The following is a 21,157-nucleotide window of genomic DNA, read 5'->3' as shown; positions in this document are numbered from 1 at the left end:
GACAAGAGAGAGAGAGAGAAATTAAAAACACAGACATACAGACTTCCTATCCCGTCCAGATGTACTGCATAGTTTAGGAAATACACAACTTGGCACAATAACAAAAAGTTAAATGAATATGGCAAATAACCACAAATTAATGCAATATTCTACAATAGATACAGGTTAGTTGTTACATGCGAACAAAAAGCATTGTTAGTCCTTGTTGGTCAACAAATAAGAGGTTCCCAATTTTATATAATAGAGTTGTGTTTCCGGCTATACCTAATTCTTTCCAAATGTAGGGTGGAGGTAAGTTCTGTTAACCACGCTGGGAGGTGAGGCCTTGCTTTTTTGCTCCACAGAGACAAAATGACTTTCTTTGCTATATTGTATGGCTTTCTGTATCCTATAAAAAACATTTTGTTTCATCAATTAATTGTTTAATTTAGTTTTTCTCAACTGATCTGATACAGTCCTCTAAACTAAGTTCATTAATAACAATTAACACAGCCATCTGAACAATACTTAATTTTCCAAAACAGATTGAATATTTCTTTCCAAAAACACACTGTTTGCTGAAGTTGTCGAGAAACTGAGACGCACTGGAATCGGTTCCAATGCCATACAAGGAGTTATGATGGATAAAGACATTGCAAAGGAAAAGTAGGACCTTGTCTTGTTCTGTGAGGTATTTACCAAACATTACTTAATGCTAAAACAGATCAGTACAGTGGCCCCAAACTGTGTTTGTAAACTGAAATCGCCGCACTCAAAAATGCATTAATGCCATTTGGAACACTTTCCATTCATTAACAGTAGTTTATGCATTAGGTATCATGAACTAACAATATACAATAGATTTGTATTAATCATTGTTAATGTTAGTTAATAAAAATACAGTTGTTAATTCACAGTTAATTCACACTGTTAGTTCACAGTGCATTAACTAATGTTAACACAGTAATACATTTTTAAAATCAAATGTTGTATATGTTGAAATTAACCTTAACCAATGTGGCATGGGGGGCGTGGTCATGTGTCTGTCTGCGGGAGAGTGGTAAGGCTCGTCACCTGCATAGTACTTACTCTAACACCTGTCTCTCATTATAGTGATGGCGGAGGGAGACTTAAGAAGGCACGCCAGAGCATCAGAGTGGGAGAGAGAGACCACAAGCTCTGGCGAGCCTTATCAGGTCTCTCTCCGCCATCACTATAATGAGAGACAGGTGTTAGAGTAATTACTACACAGGTGACGAGCCTTACCGCTCTCCCTCTCCCGCAGACAGACACATGACCACGCCCCCCATGCCACAACCAATTTTAATAAATGCTGTAAAAGTATTGTTCATTGTTAGTTCATAACTAATGTTGTTAACTAATGTTAACAAATAAAACCTTATTGTAAAGTGTTAGCATGCCAATGCATTAGATAACAAAATAACAAACCAATTGGAATTTTAAAGAAATTTAGCACAAACACACTTTTAAAGTAAAACACAAAAATATTCATTCAAAATAATTTCAAAAATTAAAGTCAGGTTTTAAATGATCAAACAATGGATATACTGTTTAAAATTACGTTTAAAAGTATAGCAGAGTACTTTAGGGGAACTAACTTCATACATGACTTGAAGACCAGTTGGTTACAGTTAAAATTAAAGTAACAAGTTGCAAAAATGGCTCAGAAAAGTTAACTTCTTTCTGAGAAATTGTCTAGCATGATTTATTTGCAGATTCCACTCTAATGCAATGGCATCCAAACATTTTAAAGTGTGGTATAAGTGTCCAAATAATTTTCTGGGTCACTGTACATTTAAATATGAGTATATATACAAATATATACACTCACTGAGCACTTTATTAGGAACACTATGGACCTAATAAAGTGCCTGACGTGGTCTTCTGCTGTTGTAGCCCATCCGCCTCAAGGTTCGACGTGTTGTGCATTCTGAGATGCTATTCTGCTCATCACAATTGTACAGAGCGGTTATCCGAGTTACCGTAGCCTTTCTGTCAGCTCGAACCAGTCTGGCCATTCTCCGTTGACTGATCTCAACAACAAGGTGTTTCCGTCTGTAGAACTGCTGCTCACTGGATGTTTTTGGCATCATTCTGAGTCAACTCTAGAGACTGCTGTGTGTGAAAATACCAGGAGATCAGGAGTTACAGAAATACTCAAACCAGCCCACCTGGCACCAACAATTATGCCATGGTCCAAATCATTGAGATCACATTTTTTTCCCCATTTTGATGGTTGATGTGAACATTAACTGAAGCTCCTTACCCATACTTTTTTGGAGTGAACTATTAACGAAAAATCTATTAAAGATCTCTATATTTTACTGGCTGCTTAAGCTGTCAATCACATTTACTGGTACTCATATATTGATAGCTAATTTTCTGGGAGTTGCATTAATGGCATTTAAAATTATTAAATTACTTGTTTTGTTGGCTTGTGAAATGTGTGTTTTCTTGTTGTCTTTCTTCATGTGTATATCATCTCATTTCTGAAGGAAGAGCGTAAGAAATCCCAAAAGAGATGCCAGCAAGTCATAAAGGAGCGCAGGACAGAGATACAGCAGCTTAGTGAAGCCACACTTTCTCTCAGGGTGAGTGGATTACACCCAAGAGGTGAAGAGTCTAATGGAGAAGATGGAGGTTATAATTCTAATGACATTAAATCCTTGATTATGGAATTATGTTTCTTATTTTTTATTATTATGTTGGCTTGACAAAGTAAAAATACTGTTATTCTACAGAAATAGTTATGTTTTTTTTTTGTTTTTTTTTTTATCCCTAAATCAAGACCATCAATTCAGTATCTAACTCCTCCTAGAGCTTTCAAGCAACTCCAAACCAACTTGGCACAGACCTTCAGACTGTTCTGACCCCGGTTGCTGTCTTTTCTAACTGATCAGACTTATGGCCCATTCACACCAAGAATGATAACTATAACCATAATGTTTATAAAGGTGCAATATGTAACAATTTTCATGTAATATTCGCCTTTTTTTTTGCCAATGTGTGAACGGCTTGCAACTTAAAAAATGAGCCCTTCCTGGACTTCCTAGGTTGCCTATTAAAGCCTGTAGACTGATTTTCATACGAAAGGAGCGGGTTGCTTTTGCCGGGAAAATCCAAAGGATGTGACGTTTATACACACTCCCGAGAGCCTTGCCTCAGTAATAGTTTCTCTTCCACTATTCAACAGCAACAACAAACTGCAACACTAGGTAACGTTATCTTAGAGATGCAGTACAGCAAACATTCGGCTCCCAGCACAACACCGACTCCTACACAAACTCAGAGTGAGCCAAAAAAACACACAAAAAAACATTTATCTACTGAATCCAGTCTGGCTAAGTGGGAACGTAATCGTGGTCGAGTGAAAACTAGAGTGAACATCGGCAGGGCATTTGATTCCTGGAGGGACCTTCGTTCGGTTTTGGGGATCAGAACCCACCCTGAATTGGCGTTCTTTTTATTGGACAGGTAAGCTTACATAACTGCAAAGCATGTGAAATATAGTGCCATAAGGATTGATCTGTGTAATTTTAGCTAACTTGATCTTGTCTGCACAGTAACTGTCATAAACAATGTTAATCTGTAATTATTCAGCAAGGTAAACTACAATAACACATGAAATGAATGCTAGACAATGTTCAAAATAATGCAAAAAGACCCATTCATTAGTGTAAGGTAACTTGGTTATACAGAAAATATATACAATCTATTATTATAAAACAATAGCACATTGATATATCAAAATGTCAGTTGTGATGGAATCACATCAATACTGAATTGTGTCAATATATTTATAATGTACAGTCTATTTTATAAATAGCTACAAACCAATCCACCAAATTTAGCTAACAGCTATTGATAAAGCTGGCTAGCTAGCTAACACCGACATATGCAAAGAAAAGTGATTACTTCAAACTACAGTCTCGCATAGTCAGACCTATATCCACACAGTGTTTTAGCCCTGTTCCAGCACTGGAGCATCAAATATAATATACAGTCTCAAAGTTTGTAGTAAAACAATCATAACTGTATAATTATGCTACCTCATCTGTCATCATGATGCCGGTGAATCACATTCAGTCTCTTTGTTTTGGTCCCTATATAGTGTATGCGCATGATCACGAGCAACAGGCTGCAGTTCACTTAACGGCCACAGGTGTCATTAATAACAAGGGTTTCTGAATCTTACATACTGCACCTTTAAAATCATTCTATATACACTGGTGTGAAGGGCGGAACCTTTGTAATGTGTCCGCCCAGTGTCATTACAGTGACGCACACTTTACAAACAGACACAGCACCAGAGCCTTCTAAGATGAGTCTACAAGCTTAGCATAAAATAGCATAACGCAGCAGTCCCATTGACATACTATGGGCAGTACCTTCGTAATACTCGCCAATGATAGAGCCGCAGAGGATGTTATCTCAATAAATAAAATAATCTCTGACAGGCAATCTAGTCATTTCTAAAAGTGAGGGGGATATGTCCATTCTAAATGTGTTACTTCTAACTTCAAAAGTTAATGGAAATATATAGAGCTCACTATCTTTGAATAAAAAGGGTGAAATAAGTATCAATGTCTATACTTTGACTTCCTCTAAACTGTGTTTTCGCCTCTTTTTGATCCGTTTTAATTATTGAAAACAAACACAGGCATTTGAGATGCAAGAAATACCAATCATGCATGTGTACCTAGTAAATGTATGTACTGTTTATCTTTTTTTCTTATTAGTTACAAACCTCAAATATATTCCAACCCCTGAGCCCAAAGTTAGGGAGCAGTAATACAGACACAAACATGCACATGTACACATGAAATCAGTACAATCGGCAATAAAACAACAACTGCAATTTGTGTCTGCATTTTAGATTCAGGACTCCTGACTCTAGACCTCAACACAGCTCACAGACACCACAGTGTGTGCTCGGAGAGCAGAGAGCAAAACATCTCTGTGCGTTCCTGACCACCCAGAGAGGTTTAACATCTATCACCAAGTCCTGTGCAGATAAAGCGTGTCTGGCCGTTGTTACTTTGAGGCAGAGTGGAGCGAGAAAGGTCCGGTGCACATAGCCGTGTCCTATGAGGAGATAAGCCAGAAAGGAAAAAATACTCTATGTGCATTTGGACACAGTGCCCTGTCCTGGAGTCTAGTGTGCTCTGAGGATACATATGCATTCTGGCACAGTGGAAAAGAGACTTTGATTCCCCAAATGCAATGTGTTCATAGCATTGGCGTTTATGTTGATTTCTATGCTGGGATTTTGGCATTTTACACCATCACAGACACAGTGAATCTCATCCACAGAAATTCGTACTACATTCACGCAACTGCTCTATACTGGCTTCAAGATTACCACTGGGACAAGTGTGACTTTGCTATCCACTTTAAACACACAAAATGGAGTTTATTCAGTGCCTAAGCAGTTATCATATGCTTGAAAAAATGAAAATTGTTGTCTTTTTTTACTCACTCTGATGCTGCTCCAAACCTGTATGACCGTCTTTCTTCCGTGGAGCTCAAAAAAAGTATTAATCATTTTTTTTATTCATATGGCTTTTTGCCATATAATGAAGGTGAATAGTGACTGTCAAGCAGTCGAGGAAAAAAATAAAAATAAAATAATAGTAGTATATATGACTCGTGCACTATATTCCAATATTCCAGTCTATATTTCAGACTATATTCCAGTCTTTTGAAGCCATATGATCACTGTTTGATGAATAGACCGAAATTTAAGTTACTCTCAAATCATATCATTGATGAGTTGAGTATGAGGCCAATATGCAAAAATGGCATCTACCTTGCATGTTGGACGCCCTGACATTTAGTCATAAGACATGCAAGAACCAATGACATTCGCTGTTATTCACATCCAACTTGCAACATAGTTGTATTCGCCACAGGTGAAAGAAAGTCATATAGGATTTGAGTGATTTAAGGGTAATGACACAATTTAAATTTTTTTGTACTATAAAAAGGCACTATATATTTATTTTACCAAAAAGTATACCAAAAAGGTTCGAGAGGCTGGGTTGTTTTGTGAATATTTTTGAAAAGACACTAAAGTAAATGTACACCTTTGATTTCAAGCTGCAAGTTATGGCATAAAGATATACAGACAAAACTATAACTGCACAAGTCAAAGTGCAAGCCTTATTTAGGCTGGTAAGCCAAAATGTCAGTAATAAATAAGCTTACATTTTGAGTTGTGTGGATGTATTTTTTTCTGTATTTTGTGAATATTGTCATGGCTAAAGGGCATTGTTATGCATTACATATACACTGAAAACCCTAATAAGTTGACTCTGCTCAACTGATTGAGTAAACTACTTCCCTTTATTTAATTGAGTAAAAACGTCTCCAAAACTTGCGTAATTAAGTTCACTTAACTTGGTGTTCATATAGAATAAACTTACCTATTTATGTTAAGGTAACCAGATGCAAGTAGACTTAACTCAGATTTGCTATTTAAATGTTGTTAATATTAACAACAACAACAACAACAAAACGTAAGACTGTTTATACAATTTCATACATTTATTAAAAATAAACTTTTAACCCCTTTCTGTTAGACAGCACAATTACAAATAAATAGCTTCGCATTGATCACATGTTTAGACACTACAGTAGTTCTATGTAAATTATCTACCTTTCATTCAGAATGAAAACCTTTTAACACAAAATTTCTTCATCTACTAAAATCATACCCAGAAAGAAAATCAAGCTTCAGCTACAAATCCCAGGAAATACAGTAACAAAGTATTAGGCACAAAAACAGTAAATATAACCATTAACATGGAGTCACTGTAGCTGCCGGATCATTTGCACTGATTAAGTGTAGTTCATTCATGACAACTCTCATGAGATTTAGCATGTTAATGTTGGTTTGACATATTGATAGGATTTTGGTATTGGCAGGTCTAGATCTGTTACACTGCTGCTGCAGCTGTTGTAGAGCAAGTAAGAAGGATTGTTACTTCTATAACATACACAGACATAGCGTGTGGACATGTTGCTGCACCATTATACATTCATAACATCCCCATGTAGCAGATCTAAACAGGTGCAGCTGTGAAAGAGGAGGACTTCAGAGAAAATCTCTGCACTGCAGTGAAACCAGCTTGTCTGCATAACGGAGCAATTTAAATGTTAGAGAAAGAGAGTGTTCACAAGTTGATTGGCTACCCGATTACATGTCAAAAGACCTATCAGCATACATCATGCAAGCTGACTGGCTTAATATATCACAAGTGAGCCAGCCAATTGGCTAACAGATAACAAGTTCAAAGAACCTATCAGCTTGCGCCATGTAGAGTTTCATACCTGAACTTCGGTCATTTAATCCCTAATTAAAGGGACTAACCCAAAGCCTCACCAGCATCTTAATGGACAATGTTTAATGTCATACATTAGAAAAAACCCTGGAGGATAACTCTACACAAGGCACTGTAACTGTTATGAATATAAACATAGTATATGGGATGTAGTGTGTGAAAGGTAGAAACACAAATAGAAAGAGAGAACAAGTGCAAAGTGACTGAATACAGGTGGTACATTCCAAAGCAAGGTGTTGCTACAGTGTTAGACAATGATGCTTCCTGTCAAACCATATTACATTTTATGACTAACACATTACTTAGGCACATTTTACTGTTTGTGGCCCACAAATTTATGCACATTTGATGACTATGATACCTGTTAGGCACACTACATGTTGCACACACCCAGGCAGTCCTGTTTGCTGTTGCTTAACACCTGCGAAAGGCACAGCATGGAAAAGCAGTCAAACAGGAGATAAACTGGCTAATTAAAAAGATCAATGCCATGCATACAGAGTGTAATCAAATGTTTTAACAGCAAATCACAGTCTTATTTTAAAAAGTACAATACAGTACATAAACCAGGCTAACAGATACACATACATATACAGTGGCAAGAAAAAGTATGTGAACCCCAAGGCTAATGACATCAACTGAGAGAGTTATTCAAGAGTTGGCAAACCTGGCATCCAATTAATGAAATGAGATTGGAGGTGTGGGTTAGAGCTACTTTGACTTATAAAAAGCACCCAAACATTTTGCGTTTGATATTCACAAGAAGCATCTGCTGACGTGGACCATGCTTCACAAAAAAGACATCTCAGAAGACCTATGATCAAGAACGTTTGTGTTGCATTAAGCTCGAAAGGATTATAAAGTTATCTCGAAGAGTTTAGATATTCATCTGTCCACAGTTAGACAAATTGTCTATAAATGGAGATGATTTAGTACTGTGGCCATCCAGCCAAGATGACTCAAAGGGCACACCGCAGAATGCTCAATGAGGTAAAAAAAAAGAACCCTAGAGTGACAGCTTAAGACTTGAAGGAATCACTGGAACTGGTTAACATCTCTGTTCATGAGTCTACTATAAGGAAAACATTAAACAGGCATGATGTCCATGGCAGGACACCATGATGGAAACTGCTGATTTCCAACAAAAACATTACTTCACGGCTGAAATTTGCCAAAGACTCCTTGACACAACGCTACTGGGAAAATGTTTTCTGAACTGATGAAACCAATGTTGAATTGTTTGGGAAGAACATGCAGCACTACATATGGAGTAAAAAGGGTAACGCATTCCAACATGAAAACATCATCCCAATGGCGAAGTACGGTGGAGGGAGCATCATGATCATCATTGAGGGAAAATGTTTTTCCAAGTTTATCAAGATATCCTACAGGATAATGTCAGGGTGGCTGTGCGCCAGCTGAAGCTCAGTAGAAATTGGGTGATGCAGCAGGACAATGACCCTAAACATTGCAGTAAATCCAGTACAGAATGGCTTCAAAAAAAGAAAATCCACCTTTTGGAGTGTCCCAGTCAGAGCCCAGACCATAACCCCAATAGAGATGCTGTGGAATGACCTCAAGAGAGCTGTTTACACCAGACATCCTAAGACTATGTCTGAGCTGAAGCAGTTCTGTAAGGAAGAATGGTCCAAAACTCCTTCTGAACTTTGTGCAGATCTAATCCGCAGCTACCGGAAACACTTGGTTGAGATTATTGCTACCAAAGGAGGATCGACCAGTTATTAAATTCAAGGGTTCACTTACTTTTTCCACAGCACTGCGAATGTTTAATGTGATGTGTTCAATAAAGACTATAATTGTTTGTGTGTTGTTAGCTTAAGCACATTGTGTTTGTCTATACTTGTGACTTTGATGAAGATGAGATAACATTTTATGACCAGTTAATGCAGAAAACCAGCTAATTCCAAAGGGTTCACATACTTCTTCTTGCCACTGTATATCACTACACTGCATACATTGTCAGTCTCAGTAAAAAAACAAAAACAAGAATGTGTGTTTGTGAGCCAGCTGGAAGCAATCTTAACACCTGTATAACATGCATGTCCACATTCTCTACAGCAGGGTTTATCAACGGGGGCGGTACCGCCACCCACGAAGTGTTCAAAGGATGGCAGGGGGCGCTGAGAGCAAATTAGTAGAGAGGGGGGGCATTAAGTTACAAATGTGGCATGTTTATCAGTCATAATAATAAAATCTATTGTCAAGTTCCTCTTTGCATAAAAACGTTTATCTAGACTTGGAGTATATCGGTTGGTTCTCAATTATACGGGTTGCATTTGTACCACGGTTCATCTGATTTTCAAGTCTAGCGATGCATCTGAAGTATCTGGTTTAGCAGCGTCAAATACACAGCCGGAGGCAAAACCTCGGCTAATGCACCTGTATGACTCTGTAGATGGATATGGCTCAATGGACAGAGCAGCACGAGGGCAAAGCACTTAAAGCTCGAGCTCTTAAACTCGCAGTTTTGCGAGAATCAGTGAGAAGGCACAAGAAGCGGAAACCATTTAAATTCGGCACAGAATTCTACATCACCACCCTTGAATAAAGTAGGGGGCCGTTCATCAAAAAAAAGGTTAAGAACCACTGCTGTAGAGCAACTAGAACTGCTCAGACATCATTTATGCCTTAAAGTAATAGTCAGGATGGTCAGCTAGTTGTTCACCACAGGTTGCAACTTCTCTGAGAGTGTTTTAGTGAGCTGACAGTGCTGTGCCTTAGCGTCTGTTAGACTGTCTGCACCGAAACTCTCGAGTAGTTTCTCGAATAGCCTTTCTTAATTCATCCGTGTTAAAGCACCGCTGCTATAGCCATCATAGCATCGCTTTTGTAGCAAACCAATCACCTTCAATTTCAAGACAATTTCTGTCAAGACTTCAATCACCTTCTGTGAGCAATGTGAGAACTATGATAATTTTGTGCAATAAAAACTTAAAATTTTGTTGATCTACGTACATGCTGATGAATACGGCCATTGCGTCGCATCTCACGCTGTTTTTACAGTATCTTGCTCCATGAACACTGTGCTTTAAAGCCAGCATGACTCAACTTTTAAAACATACCTCAAGATCGTGTATCCATAACATTTCTTACTCCAAGTCCAGAAAACGGGCTGTCTCTCGAAACTTAGTCCAAAAATGCTGTCTATGTAAGCAGCAGCGCTTCAGAGCCATTTTGTTCAAAACTGCAAAAGCTTCCAATTGAGCAAAGGGACTCTCCAATTGTGGAAAATCTCACATTAAATATCTAACATAATTTGATTGTTTTGTTGATAGAAAGAGGTTCCCTTTATCTAAAGAAAACACATTACATGAGCATTTCTAGAAGGCCTTCATGGGTTTATATATAGTTTATATAGAAATTCCACTTCTCAATTTTGTTTTTGATTTCAACTTGTGTGATTCATCGACCAAGCAAGGTGTGAAAGCTTCCTATTTAAATGTGCACAGCCATTTTCCACACACACAAAAAACTATATACACACAATATACTGTAGATTTACCCTAAAAATAAAAACAACCACATATTTTAAAAAGACAGAGTCAATGATAATGGTGATCAGATTTGTCAGAGGTAATCCAGAACCTGAGACTGAGAGTAGCTCATCACTGCTGGAGTCACACAGACACAAATTGAGGGTTTTGCATTGCATTGAGAGTGCATAACTTCACTCTGAGGGGACAAGCAGGAAGGTGATCAGAGTGTGGTGAGGTTCTCTGCCAGGTAATATAGGCTGTATCCATTACATACAATACAGCAGAGGTTACAAAGGGAGGACAGCAGGTGGTAAAACCATAGCCGACCACTCAGCCGTTTATACTTGGGGTCTGTCTCACAGAGCTTGGCGTAGGCTTCCCGATTGGACGAGAGTCCGATATCCTGACCCAGCCCACAGGCCTGCTCAATCAGGTGCATGTCCGCCATGATTTCCGAGGTCATCTGACCAAACCACTGGGCATTCACTGCGGCTACAGTCACGCAGACGAAATAAATGAAGATCTGAGGAAAAAGAGGGAATATGGAATCAAAATGTTTTTTTTTTGTTTTTTTTTTACCATCCACCTCCTTTCATAAAGGATATGGGTATAGTTAACCCCAAAATTATAATTCACTCATCATTTGCTCACCTGTATGCTGTGTCAAACTCATATGACTTTCTTTCTTCTATTTTAAGATATTTTGATGGAGATAATTAATTTAATTAATTTATCATACATTTGCACATATACAGTGAAATTCTTTTTTTTTTTTTTCTCCACAGAGTGTATCACGGCTGACCCTAGCCATGATACGGCACCCCTGGAGCAGATAGGGTCAAGGGCCCAGTGGCATCTTGGCAGTGCTGGGGCTTGAACCCCCAACCTTCTGATCAGTAACCCAGAGCCTTAACCACTGAGCCACCACTGCCTCCTAATACACAGAAAATGTGTTTATATCCATACAATGTAAGTCAATGGGGTTCATATATAGCATTCTGCAAGTGTAATTGAACTTAAAATCATGATCACATAGGAGACTGCAATGTTAAGATTTATAGTCAAAAAGGAGTTTCTCACCCAAAACCGATCGTATTGCTTCAGAAGACATGGATTAAACCACTCGATTTGTATGGGTTACCTTAATGCTGCCTTTATGTTCTTTTTGGAACTTGGAAGTGTTGTACCCCATTAACTTACATTGTATGGATATATTCACATCATACCTCCACTGAAATATCTTAGTTTGTGTTCTGCAGAAGAAAGTAAATCATACGAGTTTGAGATGGAATAAGGGTAAGTAAATGATGAGATAATTATTATTTCTGGGTGAACTGTACCTTAATAGTCGGCATGAAACGGAAGTTGCGACCGACTTCAGTATAATGACGTATTTCCGAGTAAAACGGATTATCGAACAAGAAAAAAAATGTATGGTCGGGACTTGATTTAATCCATCGGTTGTTGATTGGATTCTGAAAAGTGGGCGCTGCATACTGGAATGGAGGCAGATCTGAATGCAAGTTTGCAGTTGACACAACACACACACCCCTTCCACTTTGCAGCTTGAGCGGGTGAAATTAATCAAACTGACAACATAAACGCACAAGTACATTGCTGTCTTTGCTTATGACGAGGAATGTAGCCATTTAGAAACTAGCGAGTAAAAGATCACAATATTTAAACATTTTGAATCATAATACACTAAAGGGGGGAAAAAAACACTTACTCGTACTGTACATCCCAAGATATCTCCATTTAATAATATGATTAAACTCCAGAGGCATCCGACTCGTGTTGTATTTAGTAGTGATCACCTCAGCAATTCAGGCGTTAAATGTCTCGAACACAACCGCGAATTCGCCATTATTCCTCCTCCTTCGCAATGTAATTCAAGCCAGCAGACCCGTAACCAAGGAAGTTTGGGGTAAAGTACGGGAGTTTGAGGAAAACAGTCAAAATACACATTTTTCGTCTCTGAATTTGTCGACAGGTTTGTGTACATGACTTTTGAAGGGGTGGGGTTAACACTGACTTACCCTCGCATACGTCAGCAGCGAAGAGTCAGTCATTTCACCAGAAGAGCAAGTTATCACATTTTGATTAAAGACTATGAGGTCACCATTCTAAAACACACTGACAGTGTTTCCTGTGCTACCATTCAGCGGCACTGCAATGCTGCTAATGAATCAGTGGCGCGAAACATATATCATGACCAATTTAGTCTGATTCCGTACTAATGACTCTTGTGAGCCGGTTCTTTTGAATATACAGCACAAAACACAGTGTGTGACCAATGTAGTCTCATGCCCGGAAGAATGACTATTATGAGCTGGTTCTTTAAAAGTAACAATGTGAAACATACAGCATGACCAGTGTAGTCTGATGCTGAAAGAAATTACTCTTATGAGCCGGTTCTTTGGAATCTAGATCTCAAAACATTCAGTGTAACCATTGTAGTCTGATTCCCAAATATATTACTCTAATGAGCTGCTTCTTTTGAATCCACAACACGAAACACGCTGTGTGACCAAGGTGTAATAGCAGCTGGTACTGTGACATCATTTTCACATCATTGTCAGGATGGTCCACAGATGCGTACATATTTAATAAAATGTATGAATTAATACAATTATTAAAAAGTCTGAGTAAACACACATTGTGCAAAAATCTGTTCTGTTAAAATATGAAATCCTTTCACCATTCACAGGCTGCTGAGGGCAGTAAATTCAATAAGAATTGCATTGCTTATTTCTAAATATTTCTTCCTCAAGAGCACTAAAAGAATAGTTATGGAACGTTAATTGTTAAGAAGAATCAGAATCAATAAATTCATTAAGATTCCCATCCCTAGCTTTGACATTTTGATCAGGCACTAAAAACGAAATGTTTTCATTTCGGTTCGTTCTGAGTAAAAACTGTATTTTTTCGTTCCGGTTCAGAAGTTCTGCAGCCTCTTTTCCAAAAAGTTACCGGTTAGAACAAAATAAAAGAATGGTTAATAATGTTCTTTTAAAAATGATAGTACTCTGTGCTATAAGGGGTGGGTGAAATACCAATTGTAGTGTTGCCAGATCTCGCAAGAGAAACAAGTAACATGGTCTGGAAAAACAAGCCAATAAGCAAAAATAAGCAATTAATTTTTTTTCAGTGTGGTAAAGACTTCAGCGAAGACTTGGAAATAACTGAGAAATGTACTTTTTACCGCTAACAATGTTTCCCTTGTATATTAGCCGTGCATGTACAGTCATGGGAAAAAGAAAGTACACCCTCCTTGAATTCTATGGTTTTACGTTATCAGGACATAATAAAAATCATCTTGTCCTTAGCAGGTCTTAAAATTAGGTAAATGCAACCTCAGATGAACAACAACACATGACATATTACACCGTGTCATGATTTATTTAACAAAAATAAAGCCAAAATGGAGAAGCCATGTGTGGAAAAACTAAGTACACCTTATGATTCAATAGCTTGTAGAATGACCTTTAGCAGCAATAACTTCAAGTAATCGTTTTCTGTATGAATTTATCAGTCTCTCACATCGTTGTGGAGGAATTTTATCCCACACTTCTTTACAACGTTGCTTCAGTTCATTGAGGTTTGAGGGCATTTGTTTATGCACAGTTCTCTTAAGGTCCCACCACAGCATTTCAATCAGGTTGAGGTCTGGACTTTGGGCCATTGCAACACCTTGATTCTTTTCTTTTTCAGCCATTCTGTTGTAGATTTGCTGGTGTGCTTGGGATAATTGTCCTGTTGTATGACCCAATTTTGGCCAAGCTTTAGCTGTCAAACAGATGGCCTCTCACATTTGCCTCTAGAATATTTTGGTATACAGGAGTTCATGGTCGACTCAATGACTGCAAAGTGCCCAGGTCCTGTGGCTGCAAAACAAGCCCAAATCATCACCCCTCCACCACCGTGCTTGACAGTTGGTATGAGGTGTTTGTGCTGATATGCTGCGTTTGGTTTTCGCCAAACATGGCGCTGTGTGCATTATGGCCAAACATCTCCACTTTGGTCTCATCTTTCCAAAGGACATTGTTCCAGAAGTCTTGTGGTTTGCTCAGATGCAGCTTTGCAAACCGAAGCCGGTCTGCCATGTTCTTTTTAGAGAACAGAGGCTTTCTCCTGGCAACCCTTCCAAACAAACCATACTTGTTCAGTCTTTTTCTAATTGTACTGTCATGAACTTTAACATTTAACATGCTAACTGAGGCCTGTAGAGTCTGAGATGTAACTCTTGGGTTTTTTGCAATTTCTCTGAGCATTGCACTGTCTGACCTTGGGGTGAATTTGCTGGGATGTCCACTCCTGGGAAGATTGGCAACTGTCTTGAATGTTTTCCACTTGTGAATAATCTTTCTCACTGTAGAATGATGGACTTTAAATTGTTTGGAAATGGCCTTATAACTCTTCCCAGGTTGATGGGCAGCAACAATTGCTTCTCTAAGATCATTGCTGATGTCTTTCCTCCTTGGCATTGTGTTAACACACACCTGAATGCTTCAGACCAGAAACTGCTAAAACTTCAGCTTTTATAGAGGTGGTCACACTTGATGATGATCAGTTAATCAAGGGCATTTGATTAGCAGCACCTGGCTACTACTTAACCTCTTAATTCCTATGGAAGCAGTAAGGGTGTACTTAGTTTTATTCTCGATTTTGGTTTTATTTTTAAATAAATCATGACACGGTGTAATATGTCATGTGTTGTTGTTCATCTGAGGTAGTATTTACCTAATTTTAAGACCTGCTAAGGACCAGATGATTTTTATTATGTCCTGATCCGTAAAACCATAGAATTCTAGGAGGGTGTACTTTCTTTTTCCCATGACTGTATGTAGTAATTATACATAGTTGTTATAAAGGTCTTCATTCAGAGAATGCGATTCCCACTACGGACAATCAGGCAAAGAAATGTGTGATGCAGCAGTTTCCTTCAGGATCAAAGCACATGTTATTTTTTCAGGCAACATGCAGTGGTAGTTCCAAAAATATACTGTGATAAAACCTTTGGCCTTTAGTTTCATGAAAAAATATCAGAAAAAAAATTAACCGGTTACTAGCATTTAAAAATAAAGTTTTCACTCCAGAACAATTGAAAATAACTTTGTTCCAGTTTTCGGTTACGTTCTCTATAAAATGTTGTTCATTTTCGGTTTTCGTTCCTTGAACCGTTTTTAGTCTCTGATTTTGATTACTTCTTTTGTGTTCCATAGGAAAAAAAGTCAAAAGAGTGTCGAGCAGCACAAGGGTGGGTTGATGATGATGACAAAACTTTCAGATTTAAGCAAATGATGTGCGAAAGGTGTCACTCGAATGGACTGACCAAAATTAGAGATGTGTGTGATTTCTGCCATAGCCTTTTAGTCAAAGTTTTCTTTTTTTTATACTTACAATAATTGCGCAACTAATAAACATTTGTTGCATTCAAAGTCCATTTGGCTCATGGGCATGGTACTTCTGGGAACATTATGTTCTGAGTACCTGGAAGGCCTCTCTGTCATCCATCAGGTCGCTGGGGTGATACATGGCAAAGATAGTGAGGTTGAAGAAAGCACAAGCTGAGCCAATATGCAGGTAAAACGGGAAGAGCCGGCTCTGAATGAAGCCAAACGTGTGACGGTTTAGATGGTTGTCCATCACAAAGCCTGAATAAAACATAACAGTCATAAATAATAAATTCAATCAACATTAAGGACTATGCAAATCACTTATAAACCTCGTTCAGAACTACAATAAGCCCCAGATATATTTCTATGAAAGGAGGTTTGAAGTATCTGTGTGACCACAAGCTTACCTGATATGAAGGTGACCCATATCTGCATTCCCCAGAAGGTGGAGAGAAAGATGAGGTGGAGGAGTTTAGCAGTGACAGAAGGCTCTCTGTCTGTAGACATTGTCATGGGCCGGCCACAATGTCCTTAAACCTCCTTTACTCACTTTTACTCTGTTTTAATTTGCAACACAAAAATGCACAGATCATTTTATTTGTCATTTGCCATTGGCCTTATTTATGCATGCATGGGTTTTGAAGTATGTTAAGCTCAGAAAAGGTCAAGTCAATGTCTAACACAAGACTGAAAGAAAAACTTTGAATCTCCAAAAAGCACATAAAGGCAGCATAAAAGTAATCCATAAGACTCCAGTGGTTAAATCCATATCTTCAGAAGTGATATGATAGGTGTGGGTGAGAAACAGATCAATATTTAAGTCCCTTTTACTATAAATCTTCACTTTCACATCCACATTGTTTTTCTTTTGTTTATAGCGATTCGCATTCTTCGAACATTTCGCCACCTACTGAGCAGGGAGGAGAATTTATAGTAAAATGACTTAAATATTGATGTTTCTCACCAAACCTATCATATCCCTTCCTAAAGACATGGATTTAACCACTGGAGTCTTATGGGTTACTTTTATGCTGCCTTTATGTGCTTTTTGGACCTTTAAAGTTCTGGTCACCATTCACTTGCATTGTATGGATCAACAGAGCTGAGATATCCTTCTTAAAATCTCAATTTTTATTCTGCAGAAGAAATAAAGTCATGCACATCTGGGACGGCATGAGGGTGAGTAAATGATTAGAGAAGTTTCATTTTTGGGTGAACTGTACCTTTAAGTCATTTTGCATACTTGATGTGATGCACACTACAGCTCACACCCTGCGTTATAAACAAAAGAGGTGGAGGCGCTCACCTTTCACCCAAATGTGTATGAGTGTATACCATAACAGTACAAACTTTCCTAAATAATATCTGCCACCTAATATAAATCTTATCTGTTACACTGACTAACTGAATGTAGTACGGTGGGATAACAAAGTAACATCTACTATTAACCGCAAGTGTTTCACTAACGCCATGTCCAGAAAACGGGCTGTGCCACAAAACCTAGTAAACTACTAACTAGACTGCATTTTTACGCCTGTGATGTTTAAAAATGCAGTCAATATAGGCAGCTCACTGGGTTTTGAGACAACAGAAACGGCGTCCAAAACTTCCGCTCAAGCGAAGAAACTCTCTTCAACAGTGTCAAATCAACCTGATAATTAAATTGGCACCAATTAGAACTCGAAGACAGACAAGCTCACGTGAGAGGTCAACGTTGTTTACATTTCGGTCAGCGTCATGTGAAAGTCGCACATTGGTCGTAACACATAGGTTATGGTAGGTTATGAGAGAAGGGATATCAGTACAGCAAATGACACATGCATGCTGTCGATCTACTCACCGGACGGTCACCCGAGGTTATGTAATTCTTCGGTGGCCGGTTGCGCGTCACAGCCCGAGGCACACCATGAATATACGATAAAGGAAGAACCTGGTCCTACAGTTTGACTCGTACCGTTCATACCACTGGCAGTCAGGTCAGGCCGAAGGGCGTGGCTTATGCGTACTCTTTTTACTATTGGCAGTTAGAGTGATGGGGCGTGATTTATACATGGAATGTATGGAATAATCGCCAAAAATGGCAATTCTGTCATCATTTACTCACCTTTATGTTGTTCCAAACGAGTATGTCTTTCTATCTCTTTACTGAAACACAAAAAAAGTTATTTATAGCAGAATGTCCAAGCTGCTGGTGCTGGATATTATTGGTGTGTTTCATGTCATATCTGAATTACTGTAAATTTGAGATGGCAACTGGTAGAGTTGCTGTCTGCATGTGCTTTTGGAATGATCTTACTTCCCACTTCTGAAGTGGTAATTACCAGTATGTCGTGTTCAAGTGCTTTGTTGTCGAAAAGAACAGGAAACATGGAGGACGGCAGGTTTATTCATATATATTTATTAAGGAACTTTTATTTTGACACCATAATACATATTACTTTAATGCATAATTGTGGTCAAATTCAAGCTATTTTCACAGTGTAAAAATTAACAACATGCATCAAATGGTTGCTGATATACATAACTGAATATGACCGAAACGGCAAGCGTTAACAATTAGCTGTATTTTGAAAAAAAAAAAAAGAATAAAACCTGTCAGTCACTACAGAAACCGTACTCTCCTCCGCCATGTTGAAAGTTTACATCCCCTCCCAACTCGGAAACTCGGGTATCAAAATTACCTCAGAATTTCCTAGCCAATTATGACTTGTGGGGTCATTTACGTGCAACACCTCGTATTTACAGTAACTCCGACAGCATGTGAAAGCAGCATTATTCACGTCCTCGTAAGTTAGTCGTTTTTATGGCTACATTTATAACGCCAAAAGGGCTCTGTTGTTGATAACAGCCAAATATATTTATCACTACATTAATTCATTAATTCGCCTCTATATGTTCTCGCAAAATGTTTACGATTTTTATTTTTTTTTCTAAATGCTCCAGGTATCAATGGCATAATAAAATGTCATATCCAAGAGAAATACCTCTATGTGTTCACTAACTTCAATTGTTGAGGCTGCTGCCATATTGGCTCTTTTTACATGACGTCACTACCGTCAGATCGGAGCTTTTTCATAGAGTTTACAACTTGTAATTTTGAGTTCTTAGAAGATGTAAACACTTTTTAAAAGTTGGAATCTCGTAATTACAGTAATTCTGAGATAATGTGATCCAACATAATCACTGAAAGTCAATGTTGACCGTGATTCAAAAGGATAGTTCACCAAAATGTTTTTAATTCTGTCATCATTTATTCTCTCTCTATTTGTTCCAAACCCATATGACTTTTTGTCTTACTCACTGAATACAAAATGAGATGTCATGTACTACAGTATATGTAGTATATTAGTCTCAGTTATTTCATATTTTTACTATACAATGAAAGTGAATGGTGACTGAGGCGGTAATTCTGTATATTCCTTTTGAGTTTCATGAAGTCATAGCCTACTAGATTTGGAGCGACATGAGGGTAAATTTATGTCATTGTGTGTAAATGATGACAGAATTTTCAATTTGGAGTGAACTATCCCTTTAAGAAATAAGTGAAAAGTAGCCCATCCATAGGGACATAAAGAACAAATGATTATTTTAAGGTTGTGCTGTGTTGGACTGGTGCCAACAGCACCAAAACAAATTACAATACACTGACTGTAGGATACTGTAGTGTATATTACACTTACATTGGTTTTCATAATAGTATCAATGATAACATATAATCAAATATTAGCATAGTGATATGGCATTTATTACTATTTTGTAATTGTTTCGGAGTCCTCTCTTTACAGAAAATAAAACTGCAGAACAAAAGTTTAGGGGCTCAATTTGCAACCCAGGCAGCAGGGTTATTCCTTATATATATTATATTTTTGCGTGATTATCATTATTATTTAAATACTCCTTTCATTATTTATTGAAATATATTTGTATAATTTGTTTTTAAAAAGGTTTAATGTGTAAGCAGTTCCCTATTACCTAAGACCTGGTAAAGACCTCAATTAAAGCTGTTCTGACTGTAAATAATCACAGAAAAAAGCACAACATTCACTCTCACAGTCTCTTTACAGGACATGTTCAAACTGGTGAATTAATTAGTACACACCCTGCCATTGGTCTCTAGTTAATGGGTGTGAATGAGCAAAGGACAGTGTAAATTCTCTGGTGTGCTTTCTCCACTGTTATCATGCTGCTCTGCTTAACAATTGTTCAGGGCATGAGATTAGAGCAATTACCATGGACAACCGAAGAACAAGAAAAAAAATCTGTGGTTTCCAAAGATGGACTGGCCAAAGGGAGCACTGGGGGTTTCTCCGGTGGGCCAGTCAACTTGTTGGAAAGCCATTGAAACCAAATTTATGTACATCATAAAAATTAAAAGATTTAAGGGAGTAATGAAGAGTCTGTCCTCTACACTTCAGTAACTGTCTGGTTTGGTTCAGCTACCAAATCGGACATCAGAAGACTACATAGGACAGTTTGGACTGCTAAGCGGATTATTGGTTCTCCCCTTCCCACCCTCCAAGAACTATACACTTCCAGAGTGAGGAAAAGACTCACCCTGCCCACTACCTTTTTGAACTGTTGCCTTCTGGCCGACGTTTCAGAGCTCTGAGCACCAGAACCGTCAGGCACAAGAACATTTTTTCCCCCAGGCTATCCATCTCATGAACAGTTAAAACTTCCCCATTGAGCAATAATTATGTGCAATAACAAGCTTAGTCAATTATATTTATTTCACATATCCTACCTCTTCTGCACATTACATTACATTGCACTATCTGTATATAACAGATTGTATTATATTGTATTTTTTTTTTAATTATTTCTCTCTTGAAGCTTTTGTCACCAAGACAAATTCCTTGTATGTGTAAGCATACTTGGCAATAAAGCTCATTCTGATTCTGATTTAAAGATGTGATAT

At 38.0% G+C, this 21,157-nt stretch overlaps 1 protein-coding gene across 1 annotated transcript; it reads right to left on the bottom strand.

The window, feature by feature from the left end:
* Positions 1–6,527: 6,527 nt before the first annotated feature.
* Positions 6,528–18,216, bottom strand: LOC127410412 (transmembrane protein 205-like). The gene is made up of 4 exons (XM_051645669.1): positions 18,080–18,216; positions 16,647–16,796; positions 16,334–16,497; positions 6,528–11,363 (listed from the first exon to the last, which is right to left on the bottom strand). Exons 2-4 carry the CDS (start codon positions 16,750–16,752, stop codon positions 11,061–11,063), a joined length of 573 nt encoding a protein of 190 aa, XP_051501629.1. The 5' UTR covers positions 16,753–16,796; positions 18,080–18,216; the 3' UTR covers positions 6,528–11,060.
* Positions 18,217–21,157: the final 2,941 nt, after the last annotated feature.

The sequence above is a fragment of the Myxocyprinus asiaticus genome, chromosome 19 (assembly GCF_019703515.2).
Source record: "Myxocyprinus asiaticus isolate MX2 ecotype Aquarium Trade chromosome 19, UBuf_Myxa_2, whole genome shotgun sequence".
Lineage (NCBI taxonomy): Eukaryota > Metazoa > Chordata > Actinopteri > Cypriniformes > Catostomidae > Myxocyprinus > Myxocyprinus asiaticus.
The sequence above is the reverse complement of the archived record's forward strand: the minus strand, read 5'-3'. Positions and strand labels throughout refer to the sequence as shown.